The sequence below is a fragment of the Mobula hypostoma genome, chromosome 21 (genome assembly GCF_963921235.1).
Source record: "Mobula hypostoma chromosome 21, sMobHyp1.1, whole genome shotgun sequence".
Lineage (NCBI taxonomy): Eukaryota > Metazoa > Chordata > Chondrichthyes > Myliobatiformes > Myliobatidae > Mobula > Mobula hypostoma.
The window spans coordinates 40745431-40767514 of record NC_086117.1 but is presented as its reverse complement, the minus strand read 5'-3'; the positions used below and the strand labels follow the sequence as shown (position 1 = coordinate 40767514).

The 22084-nt window shown below is 45.0% G+C and overlaps 1 protein-coding gene across 1 annotated transcript in view; it reads left to right on the top strand.

Annotated features, from left to right (window-relative positions):
* Positions 1–17435: 17435 nt before the first annotated feature.
* The window catches only part of nsmfb (NMDA receptor synaptonuclear signaling and neuronal migration factor b), a 69847-nt gene continuing 65198 nt past the window's right edge, over positions 17436–22084 (top strand). Inside the window, exons 1-2 of the mRNA XM_063073804.1 lie at positions 17436–17718; positions 19087–19154. Of these exons, the coding sequence (XP_062929874.1) occupies positions 17648–17718; positions 19087–19154 (139 nt within the window). The 5' untranslated portion in view covers positions 17436–17647. The remainder of the gene's footprint in view (positions 17719–19086; positions 19155–22084) is intronic.

Genomic DNA, 22084 nt, shown 5'->3' with positions numbered 1-22084 from the left:
GCTTGATATGATTGATTTCAAAATTAAAGGAACTTTGACTTAAAAATACAATAAAGCAAATCTAGAAATTTAGAAAAGATAATAAGCAGATGTTAGCACTTATTCTAAGAGGTAGCTCAACGTTTATGAAACTTACTGACTTTTAATGAGGAAGTAACAGATAGGGTAGATTGAGCAATATAACAAGTACAGTATGTTTGTATTGCCAGAAGTTCTTGATCAGGTGCCAGTCAATATACTCCAGACTAAGGGCAGAACAAGTGGAAACAGAGGAAAAATTGTAGAATGGAGAACAAAGTGGCTCCAAAACAGAAAATAGGGAATGGGAACTAAACATTGTTATTCAAAGTGGCAAAAGTTGGGAAGAGGCATTCCATAAGATTTAGTATTGGGATCTGGGATCACTGTCCACCATTCCATCAGAAACAGTTTTGGGATCACCATTCCATCAGGAACTCTGCTGGATCATGGTTCATTATTCCACTTGAGTCGGTGCCAGGATACAGTTCACACTTTTTGGGGGAAAAAGTATTGCTAAGGAGAGAAATTATGGAACATATGCAACTCTTGTTATACAGAAATAATGCACCACTGTTTGGCAAAAGCAAGGAACTCCACGGTGATTGATTTAGGTGGGTAGGGTGGGTGCTTACAGGAAGAGTTCAGTGGAACATGAACATTGTCACAAAACTACTTGTCTGAATGGTATGTTTCTGTGCTGCTAAGTGCTTTCATCACTAAACCAAGTGTTCAGGTGCTCCCACTAGATTTAGGAGTTCCAGCATTTCAATTTATTTATCTATGTGTGGATTCAGAGAAAAGCTCAGAGATGTCAGTCTTCACTTGCATCCTCTATCCTTCCCCTTGAGTTTGGGCGGAGATGCTGAAGAAGTTTTGTCACATTGTTGGAAATATTGTAGAGTGAATGCTACTGACCACTTATCAGCCTTTGCCTGAAGGTTGTCTAGGCCTCGCCACAGGCAGACATTGACTGCTTCATTTGCTGAACAGTTGCGAGTGGATTTGGACATTGTGCAATCGTCAGTCAGCAACCCAGTTCTGGAACTGTGGTGGAAGGAAGGATGTAGCTGAACGTGGTTGGACTTCGGACACTGCTCCAAGGAACTTCTGCGGTGATGTCCTGGTACTGGTACGACAAAGAACAACCATCTTCTTCTCAGTGAGGCATGGCTCCAGCAACCAGAGTGTTTTTCCTTTGTTGTCTATTGACTTCAGTTTTATGAGGACCCTTGATGCAACACCAGGACAAATGATGACAAGGGCAGTCTGTCTCAGGTTAGGTCTGGTATTCAGCTCTTTGATTTGTGATTAGACCAAGTCTACGATAAAGCCTGACGTTGAGTGATTCAGGTAAATTCCAAGCTGGAGATCGGTGGGTGAGGTATTAGTGAGTAAGTGCCTCATGTTAGCACTGCAGATGACATCTTCCATCATGTTGCTGATGATTAATCTATTATGGGAAGAAATTAGTTAGATTGGATTTGTCCTGCATTTTAGGGACAGTGTGTACCTGAGCAATTTGCCAGTGTAAACTTACTAAAATATTTAACCAGACACATGGTGAACTTCGGAACACAGGTTTTTATTTATACAGTCGGGATATTGTCTGATCCATGCAGTAAATCAAACTGGCTCCTGTGATGAAGTTCTTTGATCCAGTCAGTTGTTGTGAATTGAAATTGGCTGCCAGGAGGGCTTGTGGAAACAGACTCAGTAACATTTTCAAAAGGGAAAAAGAAAGAGGAAAAGGAATAGTCCTTGGAATAAACAGGATGCGAGATTAGCTAGATTACTCTTTTAGAGACCAGGAACTGGCAGAATGGGCAAAGTCAGCTTAAACATAGAACATAGAACATAGAATAGTACAGCACAGTATAGGCCCTTCGGCCCACAATGTTGTGCCGACCCTCAGACCCTGCCTCCCATATGATCCCCCACCTTAAATTCCTCCATATATCTGTCTAGTAATCTCTTAAACTTCTCCAGTGTATCTGCCTCCACCACTGACTCAGGCAGTGCATTCCACACACCAACCACTCTCTGAGTAAAAAATCTTCCTCTAATATCCCCCTTGAACTTCCCACCCCTTACCTTAAAGCCATGTCCTCTTGTATTGAGCAGTGGTGCCCTGGGGAAGAGGCGCTGGCTATCCACTCTATCTATTCCTCTTATTATCTTGTACAACTCTATCACGTCTCCTCTCATCCTCCTTCTCTCCAAAGAGTAAAGCCCTAGCTCCCTTAATCTCTGATCATAATGCATACTCTTTAAACCAGGCAGCATCCTGGTAAATCTCCTCTGTACCCTTTCCAATCCTTCCTATAGTGAGACGACCAGAACTGGACACAGTACTCCAAGTGTGGCCTAACCAGAGCTTTATAGAGCTGCATTAGTACATCGCAACTCAAACTCTGTCCCTCGACTTATGAAAGCTAACACCCCATAAGCTTTCTTAACTACCCTATCCACCTGTGAGGCTTCTGCTGACCCATCCTTTCTACTAAGGTTCCAACACTGGAGTAGGTCAATGAAAATTTCTCATAGAGGGACAAGTGGAAAAGTGTGAGTTATTGGGTGTGTGCTGCATCATTACATAACATCATGGCTCAACCTCTACCTCATACCCGTTCCCTGTTTTGACTTCAATGTAAAATGTACTCAAAGTCTGAGCATACAGACACCTTGGGGCAGAGAATTTCAAAACTTTACAGCTGAACACTTTTCTCAGTCTTAAATGGACACCCACCCCCTCCCAAGAGTCTGCCCCCAGTTAGATAAGATTAGATTTATTTATTATTCACATGTATATAAAAGAGTGAAATATGTTGCTTACATCAACAACCAACACAATCTGATGATGCTTGGGGGCAGCCCGCAAGTATCACCAACATTCTGACGCCAACATCGCATGCCCACGATGGTCAGCAGAACAACATGTAGCCAATGTACAACAAGCAACAACAACAAAACACATCTTTTTCCCACCTCTCCCCCACCCCACTCACATGCACAGATGAGCCTCAAAACCTAGGGCAGACCACTTCTGACCTTCAGACCATGGCCCTGGAGTCGGAGACTATCAGACCTCCAGCTCCTGGACTTACTGTTCCAGGGGCTTCAACTTTTGGCCTCGAGTTCTAGCCTTGCTAACCTTGGGCTTTGACCTCCAGACTCGCCGACATCAGGGCTTTGACCTCGGGCCTCCATTCCTGGGACTCGCTGACCTCAGACCTTTGACCCCAGGACTCACCAACCTTGACGATCATGGGCCCTTGTTCTCAGAGCTCACAGACCTCAAGCCTCTGTTCTCAAGAATTACTGTCTTCCGAACTCAGAGTGCTCCAAACTGAACTCTGACCTCCGGTTTCTTCCCGTAACGCTTCATTTATTGCCCCAGATCACTCACACCCAAAAATCACTATTCCTACCCCATAACCTGACTCCTAAGTTCCCACTCTGACCCCAAAAACCATCCTACAAATTTAAAAAACTAAGTCTGAGTCACAAATCTGATGGACATCAGAGCCTGGAGAGAAGGTCTCATAACTTCATATCTCATTGAGATTGACTATCATACGTCTAAATTTCTCCTAGCACAGGCCAATTTTAATCTTTCCATTTGGGTTCACTACTTATCCCAGAAGTGACTCTGAAAACTTCCACTGGTGGGTATGAGATTAAATTTGTCCTAGATATTTCTGGCATAGTTCCACTGAGTTCCATATGGTAACTCCCTTGCATTAAAGGACACATACCTCTTGCCATGCTAAATGCTCTCTCTATCTGCGTTTTTCATTCTACATTTGCACGGGAAATCCTACTTGGCCATTCATGAGACTTACACTCAGTAGCCACTTTTTTAGGTACACCTGAACACCTGCTCTTTAATGCAAATATCTAACCAGCCAATCATGTGGCAGCAACTCAATGCATAAAAGCATGCAGACGTGGTCAAGAGGTTCAGTTGAAGTTAAAATCAAACATCAGTATGGGGAAGAAATGTAATCTAATTGACTTTGGTCATGGAATAATTGATGGTGCCAGGCAGGGTGGTTTGAGTCTCTCCTGGGATTTTCATATACAATAGTCTCCAGTTTACAGAGAATGGTGTGATTCACAGAAGACATCCAGTGAGCAGCAGTTCTATGGGCAAAAATGCCTTGCTAATGAGCGAGGTCAGAGGAGAATGGCCAGACTGGTTCAAGCTGACAGGAAGTCAACAGTGACTCAGATAACAACGTGTTATAACAGTGGTGTGCAGAATAGCATCTCTGAATGCACAACACACTGAACTTTGAAGTGGGTGGGCTACAGCAGCAGAAGACCACGAGCATCCACTCAGCGACCACTTTATTAGGTACAGGAGGTACCAGATGGAGTGGCCGCTGAGTGTACGTGTCTGACCTTGGCCTGAACTTGGCTTTCAATTGTAATAGAAATAATCTGGTGTTCGCAGCAGAAGAGAATCAAAATGTTTTAAGAACAGTGGAGCTTTTCCAGCCATTGACAGAAATTCTCAACCTGTCAGCTAATGGAATTGCCCATTAATCAAAGTGTGTTGTTCCTGCTGAGCGAAGAGTTGCTCTCAACCATTGGGCAATTATTGCTATTGAATGTTCTCCTAGACAGTAGACAGCGACATCCCATATATTTGTCCTGGGTGATATCAGAGCATGGATCAAGTATCTGGTTCATTATTAGGGTCTTCCTGATAGATATCTTTAAAATTGTCAGAGAATTTTAAAGAATGAAATCCTTGAGAAAATGGAAATCTTGAGAAATCCTTGAGAGGTGGAAAATAGGGCAGCACAGTGGCTCCATTGGAGGAGCTGTTACATAAGAGCTCCAGCAATCTGAGCAACATACATCAAAGTTGCTGGTGAACGCAGCAGGCCAAGCAGCATCTGTACGAAGAGGTGCAGTCGACGTTTCAGGCCGAGACCCTTTGATCCTGATCTCTAGTAGTGTGTGTGGAGTCTGCAAGTTCTCCCTGTAACTGTGTGTGTTCCTGTTTACTCCCGCATCCTAAAGTCTGGTGTACTGCCACTGTAAACTTCCCCCAGTGTCCAGATGAATGCTATCAGTTTTGGTTTAAGATTGTCACGTGTACCATGATCCAGTGAAAAGTTTGTCTTGCATACTGTTTCTATAGATCAAATCATTGCACAGTGCGTTGAGGGAGAACAAGGTAAAACAATAAAAAAATGTAATATAAAGTGTAAAAGCTGCAGAGAAGATTTGGTACAGATAAATGATAAAGCACAAGATCATAATGAGGTAGACTGTGAGGTCAAGATTCCATCTTAGCTTACAAGAAGTTCATGAGTCTGATAATACCGAAGTAGACACTGTCCTTGAGCCTGGTGGTAAGTGCTTTCAGATTTTTGCATCTTTTGCTTGATGGCAGATGGAAGAAACGAGAACGTCTGAAGTGGTTGGGCTCTTGATCATGCTGGCTGTTTCTCTGAGGCAGCAGCAAGTATAGACAGAGTTCACAGAGAGGAGGCTGGATTCTGTGATGTGCTGAGCTGCGTCTACAACTCTCTGCAGTTTCTTCCAGTCATGTGCAGAGCAGCTACCACACCAAGTCATTGTACACCCAGATAGAATGCTTTCCTTGGTGCGTCAATAAAAACTGGGAGTGAGAAATTTTGGGCGGGGGGGGTGAGTTTATCAGAAGGATAAAATAGGCGGGGTATGATTAGTGCTATTAGTATGAATGGGGGATGGTCAGTGAGCTAAAGAGCCTGTTTCCATGGCGTGTCTCTCTATGATATTAAACCTGATTCTGATTCTTCAATCTCTAGACCATCAAAGCTAAGATGGGCAATAAGTTATCAAACAGGGCATGTGGAAGGAAGTCTTTACTCAGCGAAAAGCAGGAATGTAGGGCTGTGTGAGGGGGTGGTGGGAAATTGTTTTGCTCAATACACTTATGAGGAGGACCATGCTCACAGGGAGTTGAGAAGGGATGGGAGGATTCTCAAAGGCAGTGAAAACAGAGGTAAAAACAGAATGAGCACTTTCTGCTGAGTACATGCTCTGCAATTCAATGATGAACCATTTTCTCAGGCCCACACTACGTGAGGAGATCTCATTTTACTACGCTCTCCGATCATTCCCTGGTCTGACCACATAGCTATCCACAGCAAAGGCACAACCTCATCACTGAGGGAGCTTCATGCGTAAGCTTTCAGCAGTGAAGCTGGTTCAAATCTTCTCTTCAGTCATCAGCAGTTCCTTAAGCATAGCAGGAAACATTTTCTTCAGCATTTATTGCATTTTTGACTTGTTTTGACATTCCAAGTGAACCTTCTCTCACCATTCTGAAAAGGTTATGATTCTCCCTGAAAACTGTAGTATTCTCAATCCTCTTGAATTCACCTTTATGGAACTAATCATATTTAAATTTGAAAGATTCCTCTGATAGTGATTTTAAGTGTGCTGTGCATGCCGATAAAGGCTAATGCTGCAAATTTTCATAATTAATAACTATCCTAAACAGCTCAGCAGCATTTGTGGAAAGACAGAGTTAATGCTTCAAAGTGACCCTTCATTAGAATCTCTTCCCACCATTTCAGCTTTTCAACCCAAGACATTAACTGTTCCTCATTCTTTGGGGCCCATCTAGTGTAGGTTAATTCAAAACCACTTTACGTCTGGCTTCTGTGGAAATTGAATTTCATTTGACAGGGGATGATAAGATATAAAAATAAGTAGAATTTCAGATCAGCTTCCAGGTTGTGCTTGCTGGGAGAAGACTGAATTAGGCCTGACACAGCACAAAGAAGCCTCTTGTCTAGTGAACTAAGGCCACCGACACTCATCGAGATTCCACCGCTGGATTCTCCACTACTGTCCACCAGCTAGTGACCATAAATCCGGCCTGAATTAAAATCCTAGACAGAGAGTGAAACCTACTGATGAAAATATGGAAAGGAAATGCAGTTGTGGAGGTGGAATGAAACATACTTTATCAGAAAGAGAGAAAAAGGTTTAATGCCATTCACATGGCCTACATAATACAGTGAAAGGAGTATGCAGGCTGCGATGTCAAGAGCCTCATGCAAAGAGATACTGAGTGAGGGAAGCATTCAGAGAATTGATTTCTGAGTTTATGAGACAGATTAGCCCTGGATAAGGATTAGAGAAAGGGGTCCCAGATAAAGAGAGGATGAGAGACATGCATGGAGAGAGACAGAGGAAGAGAAAGAGGGGGGAGAGAGAGAGAGAGAGAGAGAGAGAAAGAGAGAAAGAAAGAGAGAAAGAGGGAAAGAGAGAAAGAAAGAAAGAGAGAAAGAAGGAAAGAAAGAAAGAAAGAAAAGGAAATAATCCAGGCAAGGAGTAATATCTTTGGGAAAAGCTCACACTAAGGGGCCCAGAGAGTAGATCCACACAGAAAGATTAGAGATGCATAAACTGACCCAAACACAGAGATACAGTAACACTGACATGCGCACATCGAGGTGCAGGTAGAAATGTGTACATTGCCACACAAATGGAGAATCACGCAGTCAGAGAGAGGCACAGACGTGGATTCAAAGGCACAGGTAGTGGAAGCAGAGCCACAGAGATAGAGGTAATATTTAGATGCACAGGCACAGAGGTAAAAGTTATACAGCCATGGACTAAGAGATGAGTTGATACAGAGAAATGCATAAAACCACTGATGTCTGGACCAATTAAACACGTAATAACAAATGCCTTCAAGGCTTTATCCTGTGCCTCAGTGAGTTTCAGTGGAACATAGAACAGTATAGCTCAGGATCAGCCCTTTGGCCCACAAAGTGTTGTGGAAACTCAGGATGACACTTTCTAAAGTCCCTCCGTTGAAGACCCTGCTGACTTTTGACCTTCATCCACCAATCCTTCATGTTTTCTATCTGATGGAGCTGTGCTCACCCACATTGGACATCACTTGAAAGAAATATTGAGAATGACAGGGACGGAGACTGTGATCTAGTGGGGGACTTCAATGAAGAGTGGCTCCATTAGACCATAAGATATAGGATCTGCTCCGCCATCGATCATAGCTGACTTTTCTTCAACCCCGTATTCCTGCCTTATCCCTGTAACCCTTCATCAACTGAGCACCTTCGTTCTCCAAGTATCCATGTCCTGAAACTCATGTCTGTGAGAATGGAGAGAAAGATGAAAGGCAAACCTGCTTGAACTGATCTTCAGCAATCCATTTGCCACCGATGTGCTGTCCACAAGTGAAAAGAGACTGCCTCTCAGACATTACAGAGAAAGCCTCCCATTTTAACAGTAAGACCACCCTGCAACGTATTAAATTGCATGATCTCTCTGCTAAATTGATCCAAAGCAGATGCAGAGGTTTCAGCACAGACCTACCAGAACAAAGGCAGAGAGTAGGGTTTGGTGCTCGGTGTGGACTCTGGACTTCAGGTCAGAGACATGCTCCTGCTCATTATGACTTCAAAGGTTTCTAGCTTCTGCCTGTGATGTTTTTGGGCCACTGTTACCACTCTGACATCATAATCTGACCGATGGTAGAGTCATAGAGAGATAAGGTACAGAAAGGCCCATCAGTATGAAGCCACACTGACCATCAAACACCTGTTTCATTCTCCCCACACCAACCTCTCCAAGTGTAGTAGGATTTGGCTGTGTTTATTCTCCCATCACCTCTGTAAAACAGAACACCATTCTGTTTAAGCAACACACACAAGGTGCTGGAGGAACTCTGCAGGCCAGGCAATATCTATGGAGGGAAATAAACAGTTGATTCATTGGACTGAGTCCCTTCTTCAGGATTGAGTGATAACGTTGATGAATCCTAATGAATCTGAAGAAAATGGAGCCAATGAAGAACGTGACAAAGGTGACATCCTTCAGACAGATCACGGAACAATTTCTTCTACTTCCCTTTTCTTCTTCTTCTTCTTTCAAATATGACTCAGCTACTGCTGGAGCCTATGATCTACATTTTGATGGTGTGCTTTTGGGCCGATTGAGCGATCTGGCTCTTTGCTGTCTTCGAGGGTGTTCGGTGAGGTTTTAAGTGGTGGAGGCCAAGAAGCCTATAGAGCCCATGATCGACTCCACTCTTCACCGATGAAAGCGTCGAGGATGATTGAAACCAACGAGACGAGGACGAGAGTGGAGGGCAAGTGGGTGTTCAGCATCATCTGCCTGTGAGTCAGTGATCTCTCGCCCATCTCCCTCTCGCTCATTGCTGCCAGAGGATGGTACCGAAGGTCGTGGGCCTTGGGCAAAGGTTAACCGATGCAGTTTGTGGACTGGGCTCCGTTATGATGTGCTTCTTGTTTCTGGCTGCTTCTTTTTCTGGTGCTATGTTGTGTGATTTTGATTGGGGCAGATTGACTCTGTGGCCTGCAGTCAACAAATAACAGTGTTAGATTGAATGGAAATCAGCTGAATCTAAACGTTCTGACACTGTTTCATTGACTTTGTAGTTTAATGTTTTATATTCTGTGATTTGCCCTTGTTTTTTTTTGCCGCTGCTTGATTTGTTTTGTTTTTTGTATGTTGATGGGGTTTGATGTTTTTCTTTGAACAGGTTCCAGGGTTTTCTTTGTTTTGTGGCTGTCTGTGGGAAGACAAATCTCAGAGTTGTTTACCGGCAAAAAAATTTGATAATAAATGTACTTTGAACTTTTAACGAAGAGTCTTGGCTTGAAACGTTAACTCTTCAGTTCTCTTCATAGATGCTGCAAAACCTGCTGATTTCCTCCAGAATTTTGTGTGTGTGTTGCTCAAGATCTCAGGCATTTGCAGAATCTCTTGTGTCTCTGACATTCTATTTGTCTTTCATATTATCTGTAGAACATGCGTTTAACTTCTGTTTCATGATGATGACCCGCACATCCTTCTGTACTCTGTCTCCGTTTCAACATTAATCTTTTTGTACCAAACTGGACACTCTCCCCTTTCCCTACATCATACTCCATCTGCCGTTCACTCTACCTGTCTCACATGCCAATAGATTTGCTGCCTGTTTTTTCCTGTGTTTGCTGTAATGCATTCGAAGCTTTGCCTGTCCTTGAAATTGACCATAAGCAGTTGAGGCCTCGGCACTGATTCCTGTGACATCCCAGCAGTGGAATGGATTGCGAATGAAGAGATATTGGCTATGCTCCCTGTACACTGACACCTGTGAAGTGGGAATGATACAAGAATTCCTTGTTCTCTAGCCACTTGCAATAAAAGAACATACTAATGGTGTGCTTGGGAAATGCCAGCATATCCCACGACATAACATTTTAAAGGTTATAAATTAATATTTCTATAAGGCTACTTTGTGGGTTTATTTAAAAACTGATTAGCCTTACAGTACAGAAACCTTGGCTCATTGGGTCTGGGCTGACTATCAAGCACTCGTTTACACTCATCTTACATTAATCCCATCTTTATTCCCCTCATATTCAACCACTCACTGAACGCCAGGGGCAATTTCCAACCTACATGCCCTTTGGAATGTAGGAGGAAACCAGAACATCCAGAAAAAAGCCAATGTGGTCATTGGAAGAACATGCAAAGAGTACACAGTTGGGACTGGTCAGGATTGGACCCAGGCTGCTGGGGGACTGAGACAGTGGATGCACCAGTTGTGCCACAGTGCAACACCTCCCTCACTCACCACAGTCAATGGTTGGCTACCTCTCTTTTAATAAGTGCTGAGAACGAGCCATCAGGCTCACCTAAAAGGTGACATGTTCAGCTGGTGAAACTGCAGCACTGACTTACATGCAGGCTGAACAGCTGATCTAGCAAGCAGTGAGATTCCAGAACCGAAGGGTAAGGTCAGTGCTTTGTAGTCCAGTTGCATCACCCTTGGACAGACGTAAACGCAAGCAATTAATGGAGGAAATATAAGATGTTGGAGGCAAGGCCCTTCCTACAGATAGAGGGGAGATGGCCAGTATAAAAAGGTGAACGGGTGAAGAAGGAACTAGCAACTTCAAGTTGAGTCTCACTTTAAGTAAGCTTTCCCCTTTCATCTGGAGTTGTGCAGCCCTTTGTCATTGCTCCCCCTCACTGTTCTCCTGCTCGTTGACTGTTTCCACTCTACTCTTGCAGGCCAGATGAAGGGTCTCAACCCATAACATTGACCATCCATTTCCCTCCACAGATGCTGCCTGACCTGCTGAGTTCTTCCAGCATCTTGCTTGTTGCTCCAGATTCCAACACTCGCAGTCCCTTGAGTGCCCACTATGAAGGAGAAAGATCCACAAACTTCACCACCCCTTTGCAAAAGGCACAGCTGAAACATTCCACAACTACCAGAGGTGTTAACAGGCTGATCCATTACGATCTCCCCCTCACAACTAACAGAAGCATCAGGAAGGGTTGATGCACAGCCAATAGATCACAGCAAAGCTCTGCAGCCCTGCCACATCAATTGTGGATAATTAAACAATTATCTGGGGGAGGAGGCTTCGAGAATCTACCCTGTTCTCAGTGATGGCAGGACCTGGCATGTGAGTACTGGACACAAAGATACAACACTTGCTGCAGAGTTCAGCCTAAAATACCTAGTGTATGATCCATCTCGATGTCCTCTTGAGATCCTTGTCTTTACTGAAGCCAGGCTCCAGCTAATTTTATTGCTTCACATGATGTGAAGAAATGGCTGAGAGAAGTGGTCGAGACATCCAAGATGTGGTACTGAAGGTCTGAGCTTCAAAACCAGCTGTGCCTCTAGCCAAGCTGTTCCAGTTTCGACACAACACTGAAAGTTGCCCAGAAGTGTGGAAAATCGCCCAGGTATGTCTGTTTCACAAAAGGCAGGATCTATAGTTCAAGAATGCAAAAATAGGGTCAGTACTCCTTGTAAGTAGCACACTGATGCTCAGTTTGGGTTTTATCAGGATAACTCATCCCACCTTCTCTAAACGTGGACTAAAGAGCTGAACTCAAGAGGTAAGGTGAGTGAGTGCCTCAACTCTAGCAAAATTTGCTCAAGAGTGGCTTCTGAAGCTTGGAGAAACTGAAGTTAAGGAGGCATTATGACACAGCTAGCTGCATCGTTGCCCCTCTGCACCAGAGACCCAGGTTCAAACCTGACCTGTGGTGTTGTCTGAGCAGACTTTTCATGTTCTCTCTGTGATTGTGTGTGTGTGTGTTTGTCTGGATGGGTTAGTTTCCTGAAGGTGTGCAGAACAGTAGTTTAACTGTCCATTGTAACATTGCCTATAATATGTTAGCGGTGGAATCCAGAGGGATTTAAGTGGAAATAGGTGGCTGATTATCTGCATGGACGGTGGGTCAATGGGATTGTTTCCCTCCACTTTATAATGATGATGTTAATGGATTTATAATGATGATGTTAATAAGCATCAAGAGAAAACTGTTGCAATAGTGGTGGGGCATGACCTGCGGATGGGAAGATGGCTATTGTTATGAAGGACAATTATCCCAGCCCCAGAACCTAATTGCTGGCCTTCCTCAGATCGGTGTCATAGACCTAACTATCTTCAGCTCCTTCAATGGCTTTCCTTCCATCATATAGTCATGAGTGGGAATGTTTGATGAAGATTCCAAAATGTTTAGTTTCATTTGCAACTCCTCAGCAGTTCAGACCTCTCAATAGAGTGGGGTAATGTGGCAAGTAGCAGTCACACTGCAGATGTACCGGACAGTGACCAGCTCCAACAAAAGTGAGCCTAATCTTGACATTCAATGCTGTTATCATTTGCCAATTCCTATTATCAGCATCCGGGGATCACCACAGGCTAAAAATTCTCTAAGTACTGTGGCTGGAAGAGCAGGTCAGAGGCTGTGACTGAGTCACCTGCTTACTCCTCAAGCCTTTCCACCATCCAAGAGCCTCAACTCAGAAGTGTGTTTGAATACTCTGCATCTGCTTGGATGAGTGTGTCTCCAACAACACTCAAAGTCCTCAACACCATCCAGGACAGAGTTGCTCATTTGATTGGCATTCCATCCAGCACCTTAAATATTCACTCTCTCCACCCCTGGTACACAATTGTCACGGTACCACCTGCTAAATATACTTCAATTACCCACCTCAGCTATACAAATAGCATTTCCCAAGCTCTGAGTCCCTACCAGCAGGAAGGACAAGGGCAGCAAGTGCATCAAAACATCATTACCTTCAAATCACACACCATCCTAACTTGTAAGTACTGTTTATCACCATTCCATCATTGTCACTGGGTCTGAATCCAAGAACTCCCTCCCCAGCAACTCATTGGGGCAGCCTTCCCCACTGAACTATGGTAGTTCAAAAGAGCAACTCATCACCATCATCTTATGGGCAATTGGGGATGCATGACCATATGCTGAAAAAAAATAGCTAAGTAAAAGGTCTACTCTCTTTAGCACCAATTCTTTCTCCTTTTCTGCATCTATGAGTCCCACTTTATCCACTGCTGTTTTGTTCCTTATGGCCTCTCACTTTCTGTAAGCTGCATTTTAAATTCTTCTCTATACCTATTCCTGTTCCTTCCCTCCTTCTATCCATATGTCCAAATATCTTCATCTCCTTCTCTATCTCCCTCCCTAACTGACTGTTCTATTGATATACTCTCTGTCCCACCCTGTATCTGCCTCTCTTCATTTGCCTCGTTCTTTTTCATATCTCTCTGCTCCATCTGTTTCTCCAATTTACTCGTTACACTATTTACATTCTTTTACCAGTTATCAGCCTCTCTGTCTCTGAATTTCACTCGGTAATGCTCCTTTCTTCTAGCTATCCTCGATCAATACTCTTTATCTACTCTCTTCCATGTCTCCTTATCTACCCTCCATTGGGCACTCTTGCTGCTGTATGTACCTAGCCTCTGACTTCCTTCACAATTGCCCAGCCTCTGTTTCTTGGCCAGCTCTGGGGCCTTGCCAGTTCTTTCTTCTGGTCTTTCTCTCCTTTCGCAATCTGCCCTGTACTTTTTTCTCTCCTTGGTCTCTGCTAACTACCTGTTCTCTCACCTGCCCCCTCTCTTTGTCCTTCCTTATCTATCCTCTTTCCACTGCCTATTTTTTCACATCTCTCTGCTCCTCTTTCTTTATATCTCTCCCTACACCTACCTTCTCTCAAATCCTTTAATTACCCTCTCAATCTTTCTAACACTCCCCTGTAGCTACACTCATTTCTCTCTGCCCCCTCTGTCCCACTTTCCCTATCTGACTCCTTCCCTCTTTCCTACATCTATCTAACTGCTTCCCCAATACTCTGCCCTTTCCATGCATTCATCCTCTTCTATCTGCCCCCTCTATGCCTATAGTTCTGCCACTCTCTGAGCCCTTCTTCTTATCTAATTCCTCTCTAACCTTTCCCTTTCTCCCACTCTGTCCTCTCTTCCTTGTTCCCTGCAGCCTCAGTCTGTATGCCCCCTTACTCTCTTCTACCCCCTACAGCTGCCTCTATCTCTACGCCCGCTTCTATTTGCCTTCCCAAACTCTATCTTCCCCTTCTCCTTCTCTATCTGCCCCTCCGTCCCTCTTCCCTCTTTCTATCTTCTGTGTATCTCTCTAAGTATCGCTGTGTCTATCTTCCTTGTTCTGCATTTTTCTGTCCTCTGCCCCTTTCTCCCGCTGCCTGTCTCTGTCCGCGCTTTCTCTCTAGCTTAGTCTACGTCTCTACTTCTCTTTTTGTCTTTCTCTATCTATAATCTTTATCTGTCTTTCTCTTTCTCTCTGTCCCTTTTGTTCTGAACTTTCCTTGCCCTTTAAATTCCTCTCACACTTTCTGTCCTCTCCCATTGATCCTCTCTCTATCTATCCATCCTACTTTCTTTCTACCCTCTCTATCCCTTTCCCCATTTGCCTCTTTCTCTATATGCCTCACCCATCTCTCTTTCTGCATCATGAGGAAATCTGCAGACGCTGGAAGATCAAGCAACACACACAAAATGCTGGTGGAACGCAGCAGGCCAGGCAGCATCTATAGGAAGAAGTACAATCGACGTTTCGGGTCGAGACCCTTCGTCAGGACTAATGGAAAAAAGAGATAGTAAGAGATTTGAATGTGGGATGGGGAGGGGGAGATCCAAAATGATAGGAGAAGACAGGAGGGGGAGGGATGAAAGTAAGAGCTGGGAAGTTGATTGGCAAAAGGGATATGAGGCTGGAGAAGGGGGAGTATCATGGGACAGAAGGCCTTGGAAGAAAGAAAGGGGGAGGGGAGCACCAGAGGAAGATGGAGAACAGGCAAGGAGTTATTGTGAGAGGAAAAGAGAGAGGGAAAGAGAGAAAATCAATCAATCAATAAATTAATTAATTAAGGATGGGGTAAGAAGGGGTAAGTGGCCACACATTTTAATTCCACATCCCATTCCCATTCCGATATGTCAATCCATGGCCTCCTCTATTGTTGAGATGAAGTCACATTCAAGGTTGGAGGAACAATGCCTTATATTCCATGTGGGTAGCCTCTAACCTGATGGCATGAACATTGACTTCTCTAACTTCCGTTAATGCCCCTCCTCCCCTTCTTACCCCATCCGTATCTATCTATGTATCTATCTATTTATTTATTTTCCTCTCTTTCCCTCTCACAATAACTCCTTGCCTGTTCTCCATCTTCCTCTGGTGCTCCCCTTCCCCTTGCTTTCTTCCAAAGCCTTCCATCCCATGATCCTCCCCTTCTCCTACTCTGTATCCCTTTTGCCAATCAACTTCCCAGCTCTTGGCTTCATCCCTCCCCCTCCTGTCTTCTATCATTTTGGATCTCCCCCTCCCCCTCCCACTTTCAAATCTCTTACTATCTCTTTTTCCCGTTAGTCCTGACGAAGGGTTTCGACCTGAAACATCGACTGTACCTCTTCCTATAGATGCTGCCTGGCCTGCTGCGTTCACCAGCATTTTGTGTGTATGTTGCTCTCTGTCTGCATCTTCTCTGACCTCTTCTCCTTTACCTCCAAACTATTTCTCTCTCTTTATCTGCAAATTTACCCTCATGTGTCCCTCTTTCTTCAACATTTCTGCCTTTTTTCTGCCCCCTCTCTACTCGCTCTTCTCTAATCGTCCCCTCTTTATTCACCTTTTGTTTTCCAATTTGCCTCCTTATCTACCCCACAAAACATACCCTTCCCTATACTTACGTGCTTTTGCTGTCCCCTCCCTCTACTTCCTATTTCTTTATCTGCCACCTTCTCTCTTTACATTCCCTCAATGACTTTCCCTTGGGCACTTTTCTGCCTTGGTCATACTCTACCTAAGCTCTACCATGTCCCTCCTCCACCCGTTCACTGGTAGAGAAGTCGAGATCAAAAGTGATTGGAAAACCAGAAAAGAGACTCAAAGTGACAATTTTATTTTCCACAGCAAGTGATTAGTGCATAGGGCCAGGAAGGAAAGCAAGTTCACTGGTGGTGTTTCGAACAGAACTGGAGTAATATCTGAGTGTGTTTGCAGGGAGGGGGCAGTGGGACCAGGTGAGGGCAAGGGAGCTGGCAGATTGGATGAGCTGCATGGTTCCTGTCCCACTGTCATTCTGATCTCCTTTGCTCTGTCCCCTATCTCTGACTCTCCTTTATCTTTGACTCCCTAAATGTGTTTGTTCTCCTCTCCGACACCCCTCATGCTCTCTGAGCATCTACCACTCTACCACCCTCTCTCACTCTGACCCGTCTCTCTGAACTCCTTTCTTTTCCTCTTGCCCCTTCACCCCTCTTGACCCTCTCCAGTTCTCTCCTTCTGACTTCTACAACTACACTCTATCCCTTTTCTCTCTGTCTCCCTCTCTTGTCTCCTCTTCCTGACCCGCCATCCGCTCGTTCTACAATTCCTCCATCCTCTGTCTCTACCTTTCCATCATTCTCCCTCTCTTTGACCCTCTTTCTTCCCTCTACTCCCTACCTTTCTCCCCAGCTCTTCCAATTCACTCCCTCTCTCTAATCATCTCCACTCCAAGAATTTCTTTCCCTCCTAACCCCCACCGTTTCCTCTCATTCCTCTATCCCTTATACTCTTCCACCATACCTTCCTTCATTTCTATGATTCCTTCACCCCGACAACCTCTTTTTCCCTCCCTCCCAACTCTCCATTCCTCACCTCCCTCCCTCCCTCTCTGAACCCATTAGCCCTAACTCCTCCTATCCCACCTCCTTCAGCCTCTTTAACGTTTCCCTCCCTGATCCCTCCAATCCCCTCTGCTCATCGCCTGACCTTCATACCTGTGACTTCTCCAAACCTGACACCCCTCCAACCCTATCTCCTTTCATCCGTCCCTCTCTCTCTCTCTCTCTCTCTGACCCCTCTAACCCTTCCTAACCTGACATGCTCCACACCTTACCTCTCACTCCGATCCACCCCCCCACCACCCTTTCACTGACCCCTCTGTCGCCCTCTCCCTCCTCCTCTCCCCCCTCTGCCGATCTCTCCTCCCTCCCCCCGGGGGTGGTCCATTCGCGTCACTTCGGCTCCCTCCTCCTGCCCATATTTGGCAGCCGCCCTTCCTGCCCAGCCTCTCAGCGACGGCCGGCGACACTCTACCCGGGAAGGTGACACACAGCCGGTGCTGCAGGAGCTCGGGAGTCCGGGCATGGGAGTGAGCGGCGTGCGGCCGCGGCAGTCGGGAGCCAGCCGCAGGAACCCGGCACAGCCCGGCGTGGGCGAGGGGTTACACCCGGCCGCGCCGACACTGCGATGAGTCCCACTCCCGAACTCTCGATCCAGCATGGGCAGCGCTGTATCCAAACGCAAAACCCCGCGGAGCGAAGCCATCTCCTCGGCTGAATCCAAGGTTAGGTAAGTGAGGCGGGGTTCAGCTCTCGATCCTCAGGCACCAGAGATTCTGCTGCAGTTTACACCTTGTTTCCGAGTCCGCTTTCATTTACTGTGCCTAAGATCTCCTTCTTACTTGCCTTCTCCTTTTCCAGAAACTTTGCGCGCTTTTCTTAACTCAAAAGGCGGCTGAACTCACTGGGTGTTAAAATCCCTGCCCTGGGAGACATTGGTTCAGTTTCCGCGGAGGACGATCCGGTCCCTCCACTGATAAAATGTGGGGCTGATTCCGGCCAAAATGCGCCCGTCCAAACGCCCTGACTTCTCCAGCCTCTGCAGCTCTGGCTGGGGAGGAGAAGGCCAGTTGACACCCTTCACCGAAAAGTTGGCTGACCGTTTCCCCTGGCCGGCTGAGTTCCTCCAGCCGTTTGTTTTTCGCTCCTCACCCCAGCATCTGCAGTCTCTCTGGAACTATCTCCCGAATCCTCCCTCCCTCTTTCTCCCAACTCCGCACAGCCTTATCCAGCCCTGTTTCATTGCCTTGCCTATTTCTGCCCCCTCTCAATGTCTTTGCATTGTGCGTGAACCGTTTCTCGGTGTGCTATATCTTTGCTCTGTGAATTTTATTTTCTCTTCTGCTCAATCCTGTTTTTATTTCTGTTCCTCTTTGCAACCTATTCCCACTTCACTCGGCGCCCCGCTTTTATTCCCGTAGACAATGTGGTCCAGCATGCAGCCAGCGTTTCATAATCCAGCCTATGAATTACGGTGCACTCCCGTTAGCTCTCCATCAACTGTGGGGCCGCGTAACATTCCTGTATGCCCTATTCTAACATAGATTTGAAATAACAGCTGAAATAGCAGGGACCGGTGGAAGCCGAAAAATGCTGGAAACACTCAGCAAGCCGGCCAGCTTTAGTGGTGGGAAGGCTTTGCAGTGTGCCAGTATCATATTCTCATAATCCAACTAGTTATTTCCTTCATCTGTTTTATTTTCAATTTCTCTCTGTAAATGTTTCTGTTGTCATGCAGAAGATAAACTGTGCCCTTCACTGTTTGAATTAGTTTCATGTTTTTCTTTATCTGTAACACTTAAAAGGTGCAACAATTGGATATGTGTAAATATTGGATGTGCTTTATTGTGCTGGCTACATTAGAGCAGATGGGTTCTTTCACAAACATTCATTCATTATTCCTCTCACGGATGTAGGCTGGGAGAATCTGGTTGCATTTTACATTTATCATTCAAGCCCCTTTTAAGTGCTGGGGTGAATTGGTCATTTGCAAGAGGGAGGTTGACGTGCAGCTTTGCAAGTTTTATAAACCCCTTACGTTTGTGCTCTTTGCCTCCCTGCTCCGCCCTGATGTCTTGATGTGGATTTGAACCTGAAGAGCAGCCCAAGCTTTTGGAGAATATTTATCACAGAGTGAGGCTGGTACCAGCAGCACCAAAGTGCCAGGTAAGAGATCATCTGCTTCATGTCACTGGGTCTTGAAAGATCAACGGTTGGTTAAGAGGGTCACCAGGATGAAGGGTCTTGTCCCGCAAAGTTGATGCCCCATTTCCCTCCTTAGATGCTGCCTGACCTGCTTAGTTCCTTCAGCATCTTGTGTATTGAGCCAGGCAATTTACTTTCTTAGGAATGCGGATTCTGGTATGGATGTTCCCGATTCCTTCTTGGGCTTTTAGGATGGATTGTAGCTCTGATATTTACTGTGTGTCTTTACAGAGACACACTTCCCGCTGAACACACTTCTGCCACTTAGCTCTACATTGGTTTGTCTCCTTATTCCAGCTCTTCATGGCAGCTCAACGTCCCTTAATTCCTTTACCCAATCAAAATCCACCTCTGTCAGTGTTCAATGGAACCCTAACCTCAGCAGCCTTTGGAGAGAGGAGAGTGCCTAATGAATATCTGCTTCTTGTCCTCATGACTAGATGGCCTGGGCTTCACTGTGCATCTGTACCTGCTCATTCTTGACATCTCCATGAGATAACGTAGTAGTCCACACCCACAGGTACGGGTACCTGGACAGCAGTCCGTCATGGCTCCATAAATTGCATGTAGCAAGTATGCTCTACAAGTGCTCAGCCACGAGCATCTAGAATGAAGTGGGGTAGGTGTGGCTGGTGTCTAACAACCTGCTGTCAACATTCAATGCCTTTATCATTGGCAAATTCAACATCCTGGACGTCACCATTGACTAGATTCTAAACTGGATTAGATAGAGTCATGCAGAGTAGAAACAGGACTTCCAGCCCATCACATCAATGCTGACCTTTCATCCTTAAACTGGTAACATCAGCGCTTGGGTATTATATACTGAGTGACTCACCTTCTAATTCCCCATCAACAGTGCTGGAGTACCTTTGACTTGCCGAGAGGTAAAACAACAGTGAAGAATGTCAATGCCACCCAAAATCAAGAAAGGGACTTGATTTTCACCCACCTGTTCCCCTGAAGTTTCACTCTCTCTTCCACATGACCACAGGTTATACAATATATAATATTCAGTAAATGAACTTGTTAAGGGTTCCTTAACAGCACCTTCCAAACACATGACTACCACCACCACCTAGGTGCAGATGTTCCACACTTGTAACTTGTCCTCCAAGTCATTTCTGGATCTAACTTGCCAAAGAACATTGAAGGAGTGCCTTCATCATATGGGCAATAGCAGATCATTATCACCTTCCCAAAGGTAATTAGAAAAGATCTTGCCTGAGATTCCACATCCCACATTAATCCTGATACTTACTGTTTAGTTGTAAAGAGGAGAGCCATTCATCAAGGATATGTCGTCTCTGACCAGCTCATTATTTGGGTTGCTGGCCTATTTATGCTAAATAGCGACCCCCAAGTTATTGTTGGTGGAGGTCTTCGTGATGGTAATGCCCTTGAATGTCAAGAGTTGGTGGTTAGACTCTCCCTAGTTGGAGATGCCCATTATCTGGCATTTTTGAGGTGTGAACTTCATTTGCCACTTATCAGCGTAGACCTGAATGTTGTCAGTCACTTTACTGTATAAGAAGTTGCGAATGTAATTGAATACTGTGCAGTCATCATAGGAATGTGCTGACTTCTGTAATGGTAGGTAGGTCATTGCTGATGCAATTGAAGATGGTTAGGCCATGAGCCCTATCCTGAGGAACTTTAGAAATGTTATCCTGGGACTTCCAATAACCATGACCATCTTCCCTTGTGCAAGAACTGACCTGAGTCATTTTAACATTCTCCTGTTAATGCCGTTGGCTTCAGTTTTAACAGGGTGCCTTGATGCTGGAACCTGTCAGGTGGCGCCTTAATGTCTCAGCAGGCCCACTCCCCTCTGCTTTGGAATTCAACTCTGTGATCGATGCTTGGTCCAAGGTTGGGACAAGGTTGAGCTGACTGGTCCTATCAAAACCCAGAATTAGCATTACTAATAGTAACATCTGTCGAGCATTTTTTGTACAAACAATGCAGTTCAAAGTGCTTTACAATGGGATAGAGTGCAAACATAAAAATAAAAGACAGAATTATGTTAGTTGAAAGCAAAATTAAATAAACACGTTTTGATTTACTTACTGCCAGTTATGCCGCTGGCATTTTGGACAGCGATGAAGTGGTGGTGTTCAGGGCTTCCTTCATCATGTTAGTAGCTTCCCCTCAGTTTTCGGGTCTTGCAAGTCCCAGTTGGAGACTCAGGAATACCATCACACTTAGATGTAGGAGGATTCTTCATTGCTGTTTTTGTAACAGTTTTGTTTTATCAGTCAGGGTGGTCTGCCCTGAGCTGAACCCCCAAAACCTGGAGGTCTGGTGGACCACTCAGTCTGGCCTCTACACTTTGATCTGTTTGGCATGAGTGACCCTACCAAGAGCCAAAGGATAAGGCCCTGATTCTATCCGGCATAGATCTCTGGATCATTGAGGCACACAAACCCCCAAACCACAACAAGAGGAAACAGGGTTTGAGCTGGTAAAAGTGTCAACCGAGCCTGCATCTCTTATAGTTTTAGGTATTGAGTTCCATAGTTTAGGAATGTAGTTTACCAAAAAGTTGACATGCCAATTTTCATTTGAAATAAGAGATTGTGTTAATTTAAGATACTGATGGAAGAAGACCTGAGAGCTCAAGTGGGATTATAAAAGTGATTCTGTGATGTTCTCTAGTCCCAGACCATTGAGAGCTTTAAAAACAAGAGAACATTAAAATCAATTCTGAAAGATACAGGAAACCAGTGTATGCTCCCTCATCCTGGTTTTAGTTCAAAGTCTAGCAGCAGCATTCTGAATGAGTTGAAATTTATCAATAGATTGCTTTGGAAGGCCAGCGAAAAATACATTGCAGTAATTTAGTCAATTTGATACAAGGGCGTGAATTAGTGCCAGGTTACTGCTGATAA